The sequence below is a fragment of the Haliotis rufescens genome, unplaced genomic scaffold, assembly GCF_023055435.1.
Source record: "Haliotis rufescens isolate VD_foot unplaced genomic scaffold, xgHalRufe1.0.p SCAF_53, whole genome shotgun sequence".
Taxonomy (NCBI): domain Eukaryota; kingdom Metazoa; phylum Mollusca; class Gastropoda; order Lepetellida; family Haliotidae; genus Haliotis; species Haliotis rufescens.
In genome coordinates, this window is record NW_025964257.1 from 371,467 (window position 1) to 393,545 (window position 22,079).

General features: G+C 39.0%; 1 protein-coding gene across 1 annotated transcript; it reads right to left on the reverse strand.

The window, feature by feature from the left end:
- Window positions 1-804: 804 nt before the first annotated feature.
- LOC124119547 lies at window positions 805-21,832 on the reverse strand. The gene is made up of 4 exons (XM_048385108.1): window positions 21,518-21,832; window positions 20,810-20,932; window positions 20,042-20,306; window positions 805-983 (listed from the first exon to the last, which is right to left on the reverse strand). The coding sequence occupies exons 2-4, from the start codon at window positions 20,928-20,930 to the stop codon at window positions 962-964; spliced, it is 408 nt and encodes a 135-aa protein (XP_048241065.1). The 5' UTR covers window positions 20,931-20,932; window positions 21,518-21,832; the 3' UTR covers window positions 805-961.
- Between the last annotated feature and the right edge of the window lie 247 nt (window positions 21,833-22,079).

A 22,079-nucleotide genomic window follows, 5' to 3' on the forward strand; every position in this document is an offset into this window, starting at 1 on the left:
TGCTATCACCACTGTATTTTTGTATTTGATACTGACCACTGCCATGATAGTATGTATTGCCATTGAATATTGTACTACCACTCTATTGTGTTCTACTGCCATTGTAATTACTGTGCAGTAATTTTGTGTTGATTTGTGAAACCAATCAACTCTGTTAATTGTGTACAAGTTATTTTACGTACAGATTTCTGGGTTAACATAATGTTTCAATCTGGAAGTCGACACGTAACACTTGCAAACATTCAATTTAGAATTCCGTCAGCATCTTCGTGTATACGTGGATCTCGGATATGCAGTGCCTCAATATATACCAACGATCGACCAGACACTATTTTTATTATCTCATTGAGACGTGACGGTTCATAATGCTAAAACTGCAAATGAATATTTTTATAGTTGTATAATAGTAGTAGGATGTACATCCACCCCTGAAGCCTCTAGCAGGGTCCCTTGTGACAGTCGACTGAAGAAGAATGGTGACCTTGTTTATTTAGGGTCATCGTGCCCCGATGGCGTGGTCATGCTGTCAACCACTAGTCTATCTGTCCCAGACTATGTACGTGCCGTCATGTGGTAACATGAATATTGTTTGAGTGCGGCGCAAAACGGCATTCACTCACTCACTTCAAACCTTTCACTCATTACATCATTTTTACTCAGATGAGACAGCGGCTTTAAAATCCTACACGATTACGAAGACATCGATAACACGTCCTGTTTGCATTTTGTCTTGTTTGTGATAAATAGTTTCTTTAAGTAAAAAAAAATATATTTTAAACACTAAATACAAATTCTAATACAGAATGGGTTTAGTCACTTTATTTACTATACAGTCTAATATTTGAAAACAACAACAGAGATCTCTTCTTTTACAAATTGAAACCTATTCATTAAATGTTAAAGATTCAGACAACAGATTTATGACATTCTTCGACAGCGAATGGAAGCGTTATTACGGGAGTCAGTCGCTGTCCTCGCTGTCCTCGTCCTCTACTTTAATAACCTGATATGTGTACTTGCGAAGATCGATATCCCCTTTATGGATGAGTATGTCACGTGTTTTGTGTTTCACAAGCTTCAAACTCGATGTTGGGAGGATGATCTTGATGGCATAATCTACCCTCCCGATATCCATCAGCATCTCCCAGTATCCGGGACGGGTGTCGTAGTTGTTCTTGGCCACCTCGTATTTCGAGAAGAGGTCTGGGTCCATGGTCGTTCCATACACTCCTACAATGCAATATATACAGCGTTGGTATAAACCTTTGTTATTCGTTGTGTTACACCACATTCACCAATATTCCAGCTGTATTACGACGGTCTCCAAATCATACTAGTCTGGACCTGATAATCTAGTGATTGACATCATGAGCAGCGATTCACGCAATTGGGATACGATGACATGCATCAACCAAGACGGCGAGCCTGACCACCCGATCCCGTTAGTCGCCTCTAACGACAAGCATGGCATGCTGAAGACTAATTCTAACCCGGATCTTCAAGGGTATCGTGTAGTTAATCAGCTGACCTTTAGTAAGCATATTTCACATTTTGCTTGAGTCAAGTAGAGAGAAACCGTGATTGTAATTGTGTCTGTGAATATACGCTAAGTTGTAATATAACTGTCAATTACAACACTGGTGAAATGTGTCGCCTTTCTTCAAGAACATGATATATTGATAGAAAACACGCCTTCAAAACATTGCTTACTAACCTACCTTCGCCGAAGGCGACATCGCCACTCTGGGGTGTAGAACGACTTTCCTTGATACGCAAACTCTGCTCTATAGCGTTTTTCCCATCCTTATTCGTGTAGTGGTAAAACACTGTATTGCTCATACCTAAGGCAAAAATTAATAAAAGTGAGTGAGTATGGTTTTACGCCGCTTTTAGCAATATTCCAGTAATATCACGACAGGGAACACCAGAAATGGGCTTCACACATTGTACACATGTCGGGAATCGAACCCGGGTCTTCGGCGTGACGAGCGAACGCTTTAACCACTAGTCTACCCGACCGCCCCTAAATAAAATTGAAAATAATTGTATGTATGATATTGAACAATAACATGTTAGTTCTTAAAGAAACAGTCACACATTGTAGGTGCGCTAGTAGATAAAGGCTAGCATTCAATTATTTATATATTATTTATTTCGTCTATTTTTGGCCTCGATATCGAACTACAACAGCTTCAGACACAACGCAATTGCCAGCTCAACGGGGTGTGTCGAATTGATAAACAAGCCAGGCTACTTTATGTTGGTAGACAGGTACCCAGTCTATGATAACCCATCACACTCTTGATGTGTGTTTTCTATACGGATATGCAATTTAAAAATCAGGCATATTTAAAGTATTAATTACAAGAGACAAAGCATACACACTTCAGGAAATTTTACAATACAAACTATGATATTGTTATGAATATTAGTATGTATCTGGGGACGTTGATAAAGGGCTTCACGCATGCGTTCTTCACATGTGGGAAACCATACACAGGTTTTTGAAAACAAGAAAACCTTGATCTCCCGCTGCCCCTCAAAATACAGTAGATACAACTAGTAACTACTTATCGAGTATTAGTAACGCTCACCTGTAAGTCTGACGCACGGGCCGATGTAGTTGTATATGTAACAGCTCTCCTCACTCCGCAGAACGATGAAGAAATGAATCTAGAGGAAGAGGTGCGTCACGTCATGTGATCACGGTTATCCGATACCTACTTTTCGTTCTATTTATAAGTCCACGAAGCAAGCATTCTCCGAGAATGATGAATTGTGAGCTGCGAGAGATAAGTGATGTCACGTTGACATGATGCACCCGGTTGTTTCATATGGTAATGTTATCTGCACTCGACCTTTGTGTTCAGTTTCGGAATGGTCATGATTGTGACTTCAATAGACAATTAAATAACAGATCTGTTTAAGTCGAGAGATTTCTGAACATATTTCGCTTGAACAAAAATGGATCGTTGATATTTCAAAATCCCATTCATGTAAAGCTGGGGCATTTCTAAAATATATAGTGACACACACAGTGAAAACAAACCTCATGGCTTACACAGACAACTCGGACTGTAGGGGTTTAAAACGAAGTGCATGCTGTGTAACTATTTGCCCATCTTGAACCTCAACTGCCTCAGCATCCCATTAACACGACCTCAGCTTCGTTATGATAATAATCTGCCTTTAATAACAATGTTAATGTGTCGAGGACACGATTCCTTACGTATTACAGGCATTGTAAACAGGTCTTCGTGTGTGCTGCATTTAAACTTAAACTTTGAAATTAGAGTGTATCAGGGTTTGAGGCTTACACTCTGTAGGAGTTGATACACTGCTTCTTTTTAATAACAATGAAAGAGTGTCGAGGACACGCTTCTTTATGTATTTAAAACATATTTCGGCCAAATCCAACTCATTTAATTGGTGGAAAAGGCTCCAAGCCACAGAGGTCTACGAGCACAGATATGGCTACCGATCCCGCTAGATCCCCTGCTAGTGCCCTCGCAAAATTGTTTCGCAATTAATTTCTCCAAAGTTGCCCAAACTTGTAAAATGCCTTAGCTACGACACAGTTAGACACTGATTTTCTGTATATTAGACCGTTATACTGAGCTGTGAGGATCGATAAGTGATGCACCCGGTTGTTTCATAGTGTAATAGTATCTGCACTCGACCTATGTGTTCAGTTTCGGAATGGTCATGTTTCTAACTTTAATAGACAATATATAACAGATCTGTATGAGTCGAGATATATCTGAAAATATTTCGCTTCGACAATCATGGGTCGTTCATATTTCAACATCCCATGCATTCATGTGAAGGTGAGGGCATTTCGAAAAAAGTGATACACACAGTGAAAGCAATCTTATCGCTTACACAGATAACTCAGAGTGAAGAGATACTTGAACGAAGTGCATGCTGGGTAACATGCCCATCTTGAACCTCAACTGCCTCAGCATCCCATTAACACGACCTCAGCTTCGTTATGATAATAATCTGCCTTTAATAACAATGTTGTCGAGGACACGATTCCTTACGTATTACAGGCATTGTAAACAGGTATTCGTGTGTGCTGCAATTAAACTTAAACTTTGAAATAAGAGTGTATCGGGGTTTTGGGCTTACACTGCCTCTTTATAAATGTAATACACCTCGCCATTAATATATGCCATCCATGGATATATAGAGGTTGTCACGCGAGTGTGTTTGGGGATGGTAAATATCCTGCATTAGGAATAAATATTTTATTTAGCGAGCCTTGGCGAGCTAAGTACACAGGTAGACGACAGATTGTACAGATTGAAGACGACACCATGTACACGATGTAGTCGTCCTTCAACACACATTGTAGACGACGCCATGTACACGATGTTGTCCCCCTTCAACACACATTGTAGACGACGCCATGCACACGATGTTGTCCCCCTTCAACACACATTGTAGACGACGCCATGTACACGATGTTGTCCCCCTTCAACACACATTGTAGACGACGCCATGTACACGATGTAGTCCCCCTTCAACATACATTGTAGACGACGCCATGTACACGATGTTGTCCCCCTTCAACACACATTGTAGACGACGCCATGTACACGATGTAGTCCCCCTTCAACACACATTGTAGACGACGCCATGTGCACGATGCAGTCCCCCTTCAACACACATTGTAGACGACGCCATGTACACGATGTAGTCCCCCTTCAACACACATTGTAGACGACGCCATGTACACGATGTTGTCCCCCTTCAACACACATTGTAGACGACGCCATGTACATGATGTAGTCCCCCTTCAACACACATTGTAGACGACGCCATGTACACGATGTAGTCGTCCTTCATCACACCTTGTAGACGACGCCATGTACACGATGTTGTCCCCCTTCAACACACATTGTAGACGACGCCATGTACACGATGTAGTCCCCCCTCAACACACATTGTAGACAACGCCATGTACATGATGTAGTCCCCTTCAACACACATTGTAGACGACGCCATGTACACGATGTAGTCCCCTTCAACACACATTGTAGACGCCGCCATGTACACGATGTAGTCCCCCTTCAACACACATTGTAGACGACGCCATGTACACGATGTAGTCCCCCTTCAACACACATTGTAGACGACGCCATGAATTTTATAAAAACTATGAAATGATGAAATAGAAAAAAACACTGCAATTGTATTGCATCAACAAGGAAGTGTGTGTCGACAACAATGGTAGATAGAAGTGTTAAGTACAGTCAAGAATGGCTTGTGGAATGTAGCCCATTTGCAGACAGTTTCCCACGACCTCTCGTCGTATACGATGTATAAAAGCCTCTTGTTGAATCACCGGCTGTATCTATTATGCTTTATTTAAATGTCGACAAGCCTCTCTCGCTAGTCTGTAATTCGACACTGGTTCGCGGTTGGGAGTAGAATATATACTTGGCCGAAGTAAGGCATTAAGTGAGATTAAACTTGATTAAACTAATACATTTAGTGGCATTGTTACATCTACTCCCAACCGCGAACCAGTGTCGAATGACTGACTAGTGATATATATATATATATATATATATATATATATATAATTTTTTAATTTGAAGCTTACACGATATACGGTTTTTCCATTGGACGAGAGTTGACGAAATTGACGTTCATAGGTTTATGAACGACACAATTTGACGTTCATACGTTTTTCACGAGACCGTGTTCTTGAAATGACGTAAACACTGACGGACTACTTCCACATTCCTGGGGAAACCCCTGGGAATTCCCTAGCATGAAAACACATAAGCGTTCTTTCTGATCATTTAGAACCTTTATTCTTGGTCTCAGCGTTTCAGTATACATTGAGAAATGTCAGAGCGCGTGACTGCATGATTGTTCACGAATATCCTCGCTGGGGCCTATCCTAATGACCAAACGATGAAATGCACATCTAAACTATCGTAGTGTCGACCTGATCCGTGCCTTGGCTGACATTGACCGTCTCCAGCAATCTATGAATTTACCTTAGTGTCTGGTTGACGCATCTTTATTCACCTTTCAATGATCGGCCTGTGGATCAATGATGACGCACACATGTACACGTTCATTAACAACTCCGGAAATTCTCTCCCGTCACGTTTATCGTGTCGGCCATTTTGACGTCTTAAATATATGTAAATATATTACGACGCACTGTCATTGTGACTGACTTACTGAGGTAGTTCTTTACAGACCTTTCTCATCTAATGAGGATATGATTTGAACACATGTGCTGCTTAAGATGTTTCTGGAGAGCAAGTTGTGCATCCATATGCCCATGTCACCTCTCTTTTTGAGGAACTATTTTACTCCCCGATATAGCTGGTTGTTGTATGGCTGTCAGTGTAAACATGAAGTCACACGTACTAAATGAAATTGTGTTTAGATCTTTGCCTACATCCTTTGAGGTAAGAAATTGTGATGAAAAAATTATAAGATTTGACTTTCACTTTGTGTGAGTTCATTGGAGTATGAACCTTCAGTTTGGCCCTCACTCTATGAAGGTTCATACTCCAATGAACTCACACAAAGTGAAGGTCAATTCTTAAATATATATATATAGTTTCGGCCAGTAACAATCACACTAAATGCATTAATTGAGACTAGCAACATTCTTACTAAATGTTTTAGTTTGATTCAGAAAAAAACCTCATTAAATGCACGTTTCCTCTCTTAAATGCTGGAAAGGTAGCAGCTTATTCCTAGGAATTTTGTCATTTTCCCCTTTGTATATCACCTGAGACTAAATCTTAAATGTTATGATGTGGCTTGTTCCAAACTAACACACAATTCTGCACTTTCCACAGAAACCACAATGAACACACTTTCAGTACTCACATGTCACAGAACGGTTAATGAGGGATGGTTGTAGTCAAGAAACACCTGCTGACAACATTTCTGCTTTACAATATGTTGACTTGTCCTAACATATGACGTAGTGAAGATGACATCATAAGAACAAATATTATTTACAATACGTAAAGATCACAAGTTGGGCATACGTTCCCAATAACGTACATACTATATCGTCTACATAGAGGTTATAACCCGAGTGTGTTTGGGGATGGTAAATATCCTGCATTAGGAATAAACATTGTATTTAGCGAGCCTTATTTGAATAAACGTCTGATCATAGATGACATACTTGACATACGTGCGTGGGGATATTTTGTCATTTGATATATGACTATATTATCATAATTATATTTCATTATTTACATATGTGAATTTCTTTCTTCTTAAATAATGTGATTTTGATACTGATTATTTTCATAATGATATGTGTTCGAATAACTTCTCAGAGTGTGTCTGATCATAGATGGCATACTTCTGAGTTGTTGAGGTTTCTTGATCCATGATGAATCATGAGTAGGATTCTACGAAATACTGATTTTCGTTGACCTGAAACTATAAACAGAATATATATGTTCATGTTCTGTTCTTTGCTTAATTTCCTTTATGTATGTCAATTGATTTTTTCAGAAGTTGTCTGCACATGTTACGTGGTTTTGGCATATTTGTATAATTTAAATAAGACATCAAACAGACACCAAACAGACATCCTCAGAGTTGAACCAATATGATTTTTTTACTTTATATTGACAAATTCTATGCAAAGTCTTACAGCAAGTAAAGTGTGGCCATATATAATCATGATGTGCAACATTTCATGCCAACGTAGTTGTTATCAATACACGTTCAATGAACACAACTTTGAATCTTTGATGCATTTACGACCTAATTTAGTTTGATACAGTAACCCGTCAGTGCACATATCCTGGGTACGGCAATCAAGAAACATTCTGCATAAACGCACAAGGGTGTATGTCTGCAGAGAGACTGATGACGTTTCGACATTCTCCTTCGTGACAATCAACATACTCTCTGCTCGGCTGCAACGCGATTCATAGCTATTCAGTTGGACATGGTCTCTACAATGTTATCTTGATCTAACCAGCCTTTTCGCTCAGAAAACATGCAATTTCTCCAAACCCATCAAATTGTCCACGCCATGGAAGTGTGCAGAAGCTGCAGGTATTTATGACCCACTTAAGGGGTCAGCGCACAACTTTCTTAGCTCCCACTCGATACTAGGTGAATAGATGTTAATATGAAAGTTTCGTTGCATAACCCATGTAAAAGAATGGGTTTACGAGCCTTGCTCAAAAGTTGTTTAACATGGTTTACAACATTCAAGGCTTAAGTAAAGCTTTCAAAAACGTTTATGGTAGAGATCTGGAGGACATTTCAAATTTGATGCATCAATGTCAAAAATGTCAAAGCAATTACTTATTTAACTGATACATCTGTGTACGAAATATTCTTGTGTGTTGTTTTCAGCTGAACAATTTTTTTCTTGTCACTATTGCATGTGTTTGTGACTCATGCTCACCTTTGTGCGAACACCTGGTAGCATCACTGTTTGTAACAAATCGACAGGGAGATATTGCAATCTTCAAAGCAAATACACGGTGACTTGTTATTATGTTACAAAACACTACTGCTTCCCGCTACATAAAGGAAATGAAGGCGACAACAGAGCAGAGTAGATGGTGCGAATACGAATATATCATCAATTACCATAAATTAGTCAGTTCTTCTGAATGACACTCTCCCGATGGCATGGTTAAAAAACGGGATAGCACTAATCGCTTTGCCGTAGATTACAGATGCATCACTGCAGTTACCAAGCCTATATTACAAACCCTTCATCGTCAAAACTGATGCATCTCAAACTGCAATAGGGTACAGTTTTAGCCACTGATTCACATGATTCTCATAGCATAACTTGTAATGATGTTGTTAATTCATGTCTTTTGAAAATACAAGTATCTTCCTTGACATTGGCCCTGTTCTGTTTTTAGGAACAAAGAATTGTGGTAGGCCATGCCAGTTTAGGTTATTGCAAAAAACTTCTTTTTTTTATATATGTTTATGTTGTACTTATTTTTTGCAAGTAAGGGTAAATAATGCTTAATGGTCATTTCACTTCATAGTAAACAGCAGTTTCAGTCATATCACAGTGGGACAAGCGGTGTCAATAATCTTGTCCAAGTATGTAAAACTGTGACTTGCATAGTGGCCTTTTGAAATGGAAGATGTGAAATGATTTTAATAAATAAGGGTTACAGACAATTTGTCTCTCATGGTGATGTCTCTCTGTCAAAGATTATGGCTTTGCCCGCGAAATACTCTGTACTGATGTTGATGGCCATATTGCGGGCAAGATTTTTTATTGAGTTATTTTTGTTCAAGCAGATGGAGGCTGAATTTCTTATTTACACACAATTAAGAGCTGTATTCTTTTGCAAAGACTGACTAGAAATCAAAATTAACTTGTTATTAAAGTTGCCAGCTAAGGCGCGGATATTTTGAAAAATTAAAACATTGTAAAATCTGCCTTGTACCACATTTACTTGTGGAGTCACTGGTACCTTTGGCATTTTTATGTCTAATATTTGAATTTATTACGTGAGAATAATGCTGATCACATAACTTTACACATATCAAGCAATATGTATCATCCCGTCATAATGTGTGTTCCCGCTCAGATAGAAGAAATCCTAAATAAAGGCTGTACATATCTGGAAGCGGAATTCAGATGCACGGGTAACAAACAAGAAGTAAATGCCTCTTGTTGACATTTGGGTACACACCTAAGTGATAAGCACTTGCGCAGCGGTCCAGCAACACACATCTTACAGGGTGTAACCAAATCAACAAACAGGATAACGAATGGCACATGTAGCAATAGATGACGTCTTCGACATCAACAGTGTCACTTCCCAACAGAAGCTTAGTTGTAATCTGTAGGGATGCCTGATGAATATGTGGATTCCAAATGCTGTTGTAGTTAAAGGATGATGACAGGGATGAAATAACCATGATGTCTGTTGATGCGTAGTTTGAATGTTGATGCCATTTTAATAGTTTGTTTCATGATGAGGAGGTTATTAAGCTAGAAGGCCAAAACGGTGATGCTGGTCCATTGGATCTGGATGTTTGAGTGTTGCTCTATATGGTCCCTGATGGAGAGGTTTGAGCAAGTGTATGCAGTGGACAAGTCTCTGTGAAAATATTGTTTGCATTTGTTGTCAGAATATTCCTTTTTCACTATTTGCTTCAGATAAGTCTCAAATCCTTACCATAAACCATGCAACAAACAGAGTGACTGTCACTGAACATGATAGTATCACACTGAGGTGTACAGTTGACAGCAATCCACTCTCGACCGTAAAACTGTTGAAGGGAAGAAAACAGCTGACGGCCACATTCAACTCAGAGACGGTGGAATATAAGTGGAGAGCGGACTGTAGACACAGCGGGAAATACTCTTGTACAGCTGAAAACAGTATTGAAGAGCCTGCAAGAAGATATTTGGAACTTTTTGTAAGATTTCAGAAAAAGAAATATGTAATAATTTCCACTGATTGTTTTAAACAGTAATGTTTGTCACTAGATACTCGCAATAAATATAGAGGAAAAAGATAAGAATATATGAATATCTTAAACGAAAACGTTCCCGTACAATTCTAAAAAATACCATATGACGAGTGTAATATATACAAAAATACATTCAAATACTATACATTCAGAACAATCAGCTTAAGTTATACTTTCGTCGAATGAATTCATTCGGTTTTATTGTTATCCCCACAATTATCTTTCCTTCATAACAAGGTTTGCCCAGACCTGATGACATGTCGTCTCGAAAACGCAAATACGTATCATCACATGGTGGCAATGTCATACTTTCAATGACCATCCTGTCCTATCCTCGCCCAAGTATCGCCTGGAACAGACCAGAGGGACATCACCAGAATAGCCTTACATCCAGAGAGATCAGTACCTCGGCTGTGACAGTGACATCCACTCTACAATTGAGAAATTTACAGCCAGAAGACTTTGGGATGTTTCACGCAAACAACGCCTTATGCCAGATAGTGGAAACTTTTACACTCGTATCACAAGGTGAAACATATTAAAAGACAAGTTGTCATACATAATGAATAAATTTGTAGTACAGCTTTCCAGATAAACATATTAAACGTTGAACATATTAAAAGTCACAATTAAACTTCAATAAATAATTTGTCCTTATTTCAAACGATAGGTCCTCCCCTACTGATGTCACAGTATATGTTATGGATTTGACCTCGCTGCACATTTCCTGGAAACAGGAATTTAATGGAGGATCGGCTCAGATCTTCACTGTTGAGTATTGCAAAGACAATGAACACTTGCTTAAGTCAGTGCCCTCTGTTGAGGGCAGGACAGAATCATGATTAAAAGGCCTGCCAATATATTTGATGTTGTGACTTCCTCGCAAAGTCAATATTTTTAATGAGCACTTTACAGGCGTATGCATCAATGAAATCTTATTTTGAAACGTCAAAGAAATAATATAGATTAGAATTATTATAATAATAACTAGGTAAACAAAACCACATATTGACTATTCACCATTGAATATTCTTAACAAAAATGAGTTTGTCTATTTTATTCTTCTCAACAAAGTAAATATGATGTTTTGTTTTGATTCAACAGGAAAATAAATGCATATTTATATGCGTGGTTAAGTCTAAAATGATGCTATTTAAAAAACAACATCTGTATGATTTTTTTGTTTTAGATCCGGTGGTGATAGCAGGCATTTCTATCGGTGTGCTGATAGTGATGGCTGTTGCAGTCATCATCGTCTTATCCGTGAAGTCCCGGGCGTGTAGTAAAGAAAACAAGTTGGTCAACTGTACCACAAAGTATGTACTGACTGGGACTGCATATTCAAAGAACTTTTTGCAATCTGAAAAAAACTGGAAAGTATATTCTAGGCACATGATGATTCCTTAGTATTCGTTTCTTCTCATGTATATATATATATATATTTCTATATATATATTATTTTCCATTTGCGTTACATAATGTAGATATGTATTGTTATCATATGTTCCTAATTGACTTTTTTTGTGTGATTTTACTTGTTTTTCAGGTATGGATAAAAACACTCACATTTATCCTACCAGTACTATTAATGATAACCCGTGTTAAGATGCAAATTCATAAGCAATCATAAGAATATATTTCATGCATTTATTTTAAACTATTTTTTCTATGTATCGTCAATAACGCGATGGCAGATTTCTAATGAGGGTGGAATACTCGTGTTTGACTTGGTATTTATATTGTACACATTAACAAACGAACATCTCCCCACACATTCAATAAATTGGTTCTTTGCAGACATGGCCTTCCATCTCATGAAACACAAGAGACGAAGAGTTGTCTCCCTTTTAAGTCGTTACTGCGCAGTTAGGTTGTTACGGGTATCAAGATATCATCGATATCACATGACACTGTTATGACAACGCCACAATCATTAATGCTTGTCTCCAACAGGCACACCTCCCCCTCCTGTGCAAGGTGTGTAGAGTTATTCCCCCTTTTCTGTTACTTTTTATGAACTGTTGCGCCATTTATAATCATTTTTAAAGTAACAATAATGTAACATAACAATCATCATGTTATGTTTGAAGCATCAGATATCATGAATTGGGCGAGTCGTTTGAAATATGCCTTAGAATAACCAAATATATCAAAACAATGTGCATATGATTAAATACAATATTATAATTCATAATACGAGTATTGAATATCATATTCCTAGTAATTCAGTTGGCGTCTTCTCTCAATTAGTAATTCAAAACAAAACTTAAAATTCATATTCAGTTCAAAATGCATACTGCATCGGTGTACCCTGACCACTGTTCCGTCGTTCAGTGTTACAAAACAACGCACTATCAACGGAAAATACCGAGAAATCTGCAAGCATTGTACAGTGGGAACAAATTGAATTATATACATTTTTAAAAGTTTTAACGATGTAAACTTAACGAGTGTTTCAAAGTGAGGTAGGTGAGGCATCAGAGGCCAAAATTATGTCTGACGCAATTGTGACTTGTATCATAATGTTGCCTTGCTTGTTAGGCGAACAATCCACATGTGTTTGTGACGGGTGCCACCGTAGGGGCATATACACTCACTCACAATCACTTTTCGCAAACACCTGGTATCATCACTATGTAATAGAATTCATCATGGTTGTTATGTTGTCGGACTCGCACAATGGGTCTTATGATTATGGAAAGGATTTAATCGATGTTATTTACATGAGTTTACAAGTGGCAATTTACGAATATATACATATTCATATGAAACTCGTGACGAGCAGGGTTAGAAATGATCTTCAGCAACCCAAGTGTCACAAGAGGCAACAATGCTTGGCGTAAAAGGCTGTGACTTGAACTGAGGCGACTTACAGTTTGGCTCCGCGACATGGTTGATGCATGTCATCGTATCACAATTACTTAGATCGATGTTCATGATGCCAATCACTGGATTGTCTGGCCCAGACTCGAATATTTACAGACAGCTGTCATATAGCTGGAATATTCCTGAGTGCGGCGTAAAACAACAAACATACAAACAAAACACACAGATGTAAGTCGTTGCACGTATAAATGTACAATTAAGACATGTGGATTCCCCTATGTATCATTCAGATCAAATGTGTACTTGGCTTCATGGAACTCCAAGCAATATTCATGAACTTCACCGAAGTATTCAGAAATCACAGTATTGGACTAAAAAATGTAACTATTAATTAAAAAGACTTCAAAATACTTTTTTAGTGTCGTACTCGTCCTTAGAAACAACTTTGATATGACATTGAAAACATATGATGATTATTACCAACACACAGTATATGCTAACAGTAAAAAATAACAGAACTTCACGTAAAATGTGATGTCAGATTATTTCATTCTGAAATTAAATAATGCATCTTTCATTACATGTTCATGGAGACTTCTCCTCGACTTCAGGGTCGTGATTTACAATTTACTCGTGCATGTTCATTCACAAATTGGATGTTAGCGTGTTTGTTGGAAAAATGACACTCACACACGTGTATCTTTTTAATGCAAATAGCACACAGTGGCATCCAAAATCATGGCAGAACACAACTCATCATTGTTATGGCAATGAGTTGTTAGATGTCCCCTCTTTAAGAGTGTGTCAAACTGTCTCCCTTTACCAGGTATGGGTTTGGTCTATGAGTTGTTAGATGACGCCTCTTTAAGGGTGTGTCGTACTGTCTCCCTTTACCAGGTATTGGTTTGGTCGATGAGTTGTTAGATGTCCCCTCTTTAAGGGCGTGTCGTACTGTCTCCCTTTACCAGGTATTGGTTTGGTCGATGAATTGTTAGATGACGCCTCTTTAAGGGCGTGTCGTACTGTCTCCCTTTACCAGGTATGGGTTTGGTCTATGAGTTGTTAGATGTCCCCTCTGTAAGGGTGTGTCGTACTGTCTCCCTTTACCAGGTATGGGTTTGGTCTATGAGTTGTTAGATGTCCCCTCTGTGAGGGTGTGTCGCACTGTCTCTCTTTACCAGGTATTGGTTGGTCTATGGGTTGTTAGATGACGTCTCTTTAAGGGTGTGTCGCACTGTCTCCCTTTACCAGGTATTGGTTGGTCTATGAGTTGTTAGATGACGCCTCTTTAAGGGTGTCGTACTGTCTCCCTTTACCAGGTATGGGTTTGGTCTATGAGTTGTTAGATGTCCCCTCTGTAAGGGTGTGTCGCACTGTCTCTCTTTACCAGGTATTGGTTGGTCTATGGGTTGTTAGATGACGCCTCTTTAAGGGTGTCGGACTGTCTCCCTTTACCAGGTATGGGTTTGGTCGATTTATTTGTTATGACAAAACATTGATCAGACGAATGAACCCAAAATAAGTTGTTATGTCAAATAACATAACATTTACACTACTTTATATGAAATCCATTTTTTTATTATTTCCGTAAGTATATTTTAGAAGGAATCAGAAAGGTACACATGCGCTTCATGACTATATTGCATTAATATGTGTTTTCACGTTGTTCCTGATACATTACACTAACATAGGAAAACACTGGACGTATATATTAAAGAGGCACATAACAATTAGATGTTATCTCGAGTGTGAAGTTTTCCTGTCCATGCTCAAACTACGCGACCATATGTTTCAAGAAAGATATTAATATGTTTCACGCTTTAGGATTCCAAGAGTTGTGTCCCTTGAAACGTTAAATTGCACAGAAGGTCATTCGATTTGTAGCATCGATTTGTCGATCGATATTTCCTGACACTATTATGACAATACATTAATAAACGTGTTGCTCTCATATGCACACCTTGCGCCCATTCCTTCTGAATAACAAGGTATTTAGAGTTATTTCCCTTTAAATGTAACCCAGTATTGTTACTTTTTGGGGTTAAACTCTTTTCTCAATCAATAAGATATGTTACCACAATTATTAGTTGTTATGTGCAAATGTTAATATTAGGCATTGTGGTTGGATAGACTTATGGTTAGAGATGTGGACCGACAGGCTAAAGTTCCGGGTTCGAATCCTGTCACGCAAGAACCCACTTTTTGGTGTCCTCCATTGAGTATAATTTTTTTTTCCGATGAAGTCTATCTAAAACACATAACCTAAATACAACAATAGTGTTTGCAGAAAATGTTAATGGTCTGTTACATGTTTGCGAGATAACACGCGAAAAAGTGAAAAACACGTGCACCACGGACAACTGCAAATGCACGCGCGGGTAAAGGTATAAAACGATTGCAACGGCAAGTCAGACATCCACAGTGATAAAAAAACACAAAAGAAATGCCACGACTCACAGTCGAACAACGTGAACGAGCCTTGGGTATGGAACAGATGGGAGCCACCCACGCCCATATTGCACGAACCTTCGGTTGCTCCCGTGTTGCCGTTACCAACTTGATGCAACATTACAGACAGACAGGGCGGACCGCGGACAGGCCAAGAACAGGCAGACCCAGGGTGACCACGCCCCATGATGACCGGTACTTGTGTACCTTGCACCTCCGAAATCGCTTCCTGGCAGTGACGTCATCGGCGACAAATGCTTTAGGTCACAGGGTTAGTCGACAGACAGTGGCCAGGAAACTCAGGGCTCATGGAATCAGGGCTTTAGACCATACGGAGGACAGCTATTGACAGCGCAACATCGTCGTCTGCGATTGAGATGGGCCCGGACTGTACGACGTTGGCGACGACGTGACTGGCAGAGGGTTGTCTTCACTGACGAAAGTCGATTCTGTATGTTTAGGGCTGATGGAAGAAAACGTGTTTACCGCCGAAGGGATGAACGAACGGCGGCGTGTTGCGTGCAGGAGGTCGGACCATATGGTGAAGGGAGTGTCATGGTGTGGGGAGGGATCTGTGGGCAGGAGAGGACACCGCTGGTTATCGTTGACGGAAACTTGACAGCTCAGCGGTACATGGATAACATTCTTCGTCCAGTTGTCCTACCATTTCTCCAACAGCATCCACGTGGTGTCATTTATCAGCATGACAACGCTAGAGCCCATACAGCCAGAATTATCACTATAACTTCCTCGCAGCCAACAACGTCAACGTCCTGCCGTGGCCTGAGTCAAATCCCATGTGACCTCATCAGACGACCGACTTTTTCTGTGCGTCGAAGAGTTTTTGCGTGTATTGAGGCATTTGGTGGTCACACACGCTACTAATGGCTTGTTATTGAACGTGAGCGATTGTTTTTGTACTCTGACTATTGTCCATGATTCTGAAAGCTCGAGTTTTGTACCACGCCCAACTATTGGGGGCTCTGACGTCATTCTCGGTCGCGGTATGATTGTCATTTTCAGTGTTGATTATGTTGATATATTGATCTTCTCAATACACTTTACTTCATGCATGTATGTTTTGTTGTTTTTGAGCAAGAGTGATTTCAAACTCTGGTAAAGTTTCTTTTGGACGTCAGTTGATATCAATAATTGGTAAATATTTTCCCAACATTTCAGTTTCGTGATTTTTTTATTTGGTTAGTATACACCTACTGTGTGGCGTTATGCCAAATGTTTAGATAATTCTGAGCTGATACAACTTTGCTCCTAAACATACTAAACATGATTTTGAATGTTAACAAGAAAAAAAGTTAGGACGAACTTGTTGTTACAGCCTTTCAAAGTATGGTACCCTATATCGCGTTTTCGCCCGGTTTTGCCGTATATCACTTGGGGGTATGATTACGTTTTGGGTTGTCATCTCACTAGTGATCCACTGATCTTCAAGTGTGATATACCACTGGAATCCATATATAAATACCTCTCCAATGAGGTATCAATAATTGGTATTGAATATGGACCAACCAATGGCAAATCGAACGTCATTTATACCGACAAAACTATTTTTTTCTCGCAGAAACCTTTAATCCGGTATATGTTCTAGGTACGTGTGCCTGATTCCACTATAATCGTCAAACACGTGTTCCAGTACATCTCTTGAAGTACTTACTTAACATGTGATGTTATCATGTGAAAATCTTTTGCACAATTTGGAACAAATTTACTTTTATAATGTCAGAGTAGGATACCTAATATTGCATTCTCGGCTTAGCTACATCGGAACAACGCTTGGATGTATGCTCAGGATTTGGCTTGTCATCTTGTGTTTTATTCACCGTCCTTGATGTGTTATATACCATAGGAAACCATATATAAACACCATAATTTGATGTAGGCTGATTATTGATCTACTTTTGGACAATCATATAGAATACCTCTTGACAACTCTCATATCAATCACTTTGTATGCATATAAGAGGTTCACAGTATAATGCTCGAGTCGATTTCAGAACTTTGAATGAAATAGACCTATTTGTAACATATTCAAGATGGCAACCATAAAGCTGTGCAAAAAAACTGATCATAATGTAAATGTTATTTTTTTCAGCAAATATACAAATCAATTTTTTGGACGCAGGCTTGATTTTTTTTACAAATTTTGCCATTTCAAGTTGAGTTTCAGATGTTTTAGTACAGCTAGTAGTTAAGGTGAATTTGCAGGGGGCACCACCGAAGGTAAAAGACGAATTCACCTACTAACATTTAATTCATACATCACTTAGCTGCCTAAGTTTCCAATTTACAGAAAATGTCCAAATGCGAATCGTCCAAATCGTATATGAATGGCTTGAAATGAACAGGGACCATGCATTCACAGAAATAAATTATATTCCAATTACATACTTAAGATTCTCTTACAGAATACCCAAGTTAATATATATGGAAATGTCCCACCTTGTAACAATGTCATCACCATGATTATGTGTCTTTTGAGGTTGAACTGTTGTGACTGAGACCAACATCTTATACAACCGGGAACAACTCTAAGACAGCTTTGACATCTCAACCTAAACGGAAACGTATCCCCAGTGATCCAGAGCCAGTGTGCATCGTACATGTACCTGGCTTGAAGTATGGCCCACTACAACAGCATTTTAAAACCTTTTTCTATTACCCGTCACCCCTACAATAGAAATGATGGCATGTTCGATTTCCAAGAAATGACCTCTCTCACAAATTTCCGAGAAACGACAGCCAGTTCACAGTGTTCAACAGTGTGCAACAGTTTGATAGAAATTAAAACATCTCTCTTTGGATTAAGTTAGGAGTGTTATTTGTCAACTTCGTTTGAAAAACTATATGTTTTGAACACTTATTATGAACTACTCACGACTTTGGTGTTTTTTAATCTTGAACTTAAGTAATATTTGTTACATATATAACTACCTGTGACCACTTTTCGGAATGTTCTAAGATCGCGGACCTGTGCACCTGTGTTATTACGCATTGCAAGAGAGCGCCGTTTTCAAGCCTTGTTGCCGTAATGGTAGAATGGAGATAAACCTACTATGTTTTGAAATTTGATGTAGTCCCACTGTAGAATAGATACCTCTTTATACCTCTTTACTAAAGCGCTCGGTTCTAAATTATAATAAAGAGGTATCTATTCTACAGTGGGACTACATCAAATTTCAAAACACAGTAGGTTTATCTCCTAAATAAACCAAGACCAGCTTTCGTGTGAAGATCACCCCGTATTCCCTGTCGGGACCATCTCAAATGCTTGACCACATCGCTGCTTCATGACTATACTATTATCACTGACTTTTGCTATCACCACTGTATTTTTGTATTTGATACTGACCACTGCCATGATAGTATGTATTGCCATTGAATATTGTACTACCACTCTATTGTGTTCTACTGCCATTGTTATTGCTGTGCAGTAATTTGTGTTGATTTGTGAAACCAATCAATTCTGTTAATTGTGTACAAGTTATTTTACGTACAGATTTCTGGGTTAACATAATGTTTCAATTTGGAAGTCGACACATAACACTTGCAAACATTCACTTTAGAATTCCGTTAGCATCGTCGTGTATACGTGGATCTCGGATATGCAGTGCCCCAATATATACCCACGATCGACCAGACACTATTTTTATTATCTCATTCAGACGTGACGGTTCATAATGCTAAAACTGCAAATGAATATTTTTATAGTTGTATAATAGTAGTAGGACGTACATCCACCCCTGAAGCCTCTAGCAGGGTCCCTTGTGACAGTCGACTGAAGAAGAATGGTGACCTTGTTTATTTAGGGTCATCGTGCCCCGATGGCGTGGTCATGCTGTCAACCACCAGTCTGTCTGTCCCAGGCTATGTATGTGCCGTCATGTGGTAACATGAATATTGTTTGAGTGCGGCGCAAAACGGCATTCACTCACTCACTTCAAACCTTTCACTCTTTCCATCATATTTACTCAGATGAGACAGCGGCTTTAAAATCCTACACGATTACGAAGACATCGATAACATGTTCTGTTTGCTTTTTGTCGTGTTTGTGATAAATATTTTCTATATGTCAAACAAAATATATTTTAAACACTAAATACAAATTCTAATACAGAATTGGTTTAGTCACTTTATTAACTATACAGCCTTATATTTGAAAACAACAAAAGAGATCCCTTTCTTACAAATTGAAACCTACTGATCAAATGTTAAAGATTCAGCCAACAGATTTATGACATTCTTCGACAGGGAATGGAAGCGTTATTACGGGAGTCAGTCGCTGTCCTCGCTGTCCTCGTCCTCTACTTTAATAACCGTAAATCTGTACTTGCGAAGATCGATGTCCCCTTTATGGATGAGTATGTCACGTGTTTCGTGTTTCACAAGCCTCAAACTCGATGTCGGGAGGAGGATCTTGATTGCATAATCTACCCTCCCGATATCCATCAGCATCTCCCAGTATCCGGGACGGGTGTCGTAGTTGTTCTTGGCCACCTCGTATTTTGAGAAGAGGTCTGGGTCCATGGTCGTCCCATACACTCCTACAATGCAATATATACAGCGTTGGTATACAGCTTTGTTTATTTGTTGTCTTACACCACATTCACCAATATTCCAGCTGTATTACGACGGTCTCCAAATCATACTAGTCTGGACCTGATAATCTAGTGATGAACATCATGAGCACCGATTCACGCAATTGGGATACGATGACATGCATCAACCAAGACGGCGAGCCTGACCACCCGATCCCGTTAGTCGCCTCTAACGACAATCATGGCATGCTGAAGACTTATTCTAACCCGGATCTTCAAGGGTATCGTGTAGTTAATCAGCTGACCTTTAGTAAGCATATTTCACATTTTGCTTGAGTCAAGTAGAGAGAAACTGTGATTGTAATCACATATCTATGGAGGTGTCTGTGAATTTACGATAACTTGTAACATAACTGTCAGTCTCAACACTGGTGAAATGTGTCCCCTTTCTTCAAGAACATGATTTATTGATAGAAAAAACTCCTTCAAATCATTGCTTACTAACTTACCTTCGCCGAAGCGGGCATCGCCACTCTTGGGTGTAGAGCCACTTCTCTTGATACACAAACTCTGCTCTGTAGCGTTTTTCCCATCCTCATCCGTGTAGTGGTAAAACACTGTATTGCTCATACCTAAGGCAAAAATAAATAAAATGAAAATAATTGTATGTATGATATTGAACAATAACATGTTAGTTCTTAAAGAAACAGTCACACATTGTAGGTACGCTAGTAGAGAAAGGCTAGCATTCAATTATTAATTTATTATTTATTTCGTTTATTTTTGGCCTCGATATCGAACTACAACAGCTTCATACACAACGCGATTACCAGCTCAACTGGGTGTGTCGAATGGATAAACAAGCCAGGCTACCATATGTTGGTAGACAGGTACCCAGTCTATGATAACCAATCACACTCTTGATGTCAGTGTGTTTTCTATACGGATATGCAATTTAAAAATCAGGCATATTTAAAGTATTAATTACAAGAGACAAAGCATACACACTTCAGGAAGTTTTACAATACAAACTATGATATTGTTATGAATATTAGTATGTATCTGGGGACGTTGATAAAGGGCTTCACGCATGCATTCTTCAAATGTGGGAAACCATACACAGGTTTTTGAAAACAAAAAAACATTGATCTCCCGCTGCCCCTCAAAATACAGTAGATACAACTAGAAACTACTTATCGAGTATTAGTAACGCTCACCTGTAAGACTGACGCACGGGCCGATGTAGTTGTATATGTAACAGCTCTCCTCACTCCGCAGAACGATGAAGGAATGAATCTTGTGGAAAGGGGGCGGCACGTCATGTGATCACGATTATCCGATACCTACTTTTCGTTCTATTTATAAGTCCACGAAGCAAGCATTCTCCGAGAATGATGAATTGTGAGCTGCGAGGGATAAGTGATGTCACAGTGACATGATGCACCCGGTTGTTTCATAGTGTAATATGATCTCCACTCGACCTTTGTGTTCAGTTTCGCATGGGTTGTGTTTCTAACTTCAATAGACAATTAAAAAACAGATCTGTATTAGTCGAGAGATTTCTGAACATATTTCGCTTGGACAAACATAGATCGATGATATTTCAACATCCAATTCATGTAAAGCTGGGGGCATTTCTAAAATATATAGTGACACACACAGTGAAAGCAATCTTATCGCTTACACAGATAACTCAGAGTGAAGAGGTACTTGAACGAAGTGCATGCTGTGTAACTATTGGCCCATCTTGAACCTCAACTGTCCCAGCATCCCATTAAC

Bases quoted from the DNA above. Each gene is read 5' to 3' on its own strand.
- LOC124119547 (XM_048385108.1), bottom strand. From the start codon at position 20,930: ATGAGCAATACAGTGTTTTACCACTACACGGATGAGGATGGGAAAAAC. The intron at 20,307-20,809 runs GTAAGTTAGTAA...ATTGCATTGTAG, and splicing joins CGATGCCCGCTTCGGCGAAG to GAGTGTATGGGACGACCATG. The intron at 984-20,041 runs CTGACTCCCGTA...AGTAGAGGACGA, and splicing joins GAGGACAGCGAGGACAGCGA to GGACAGCGAGGACAGCGACT.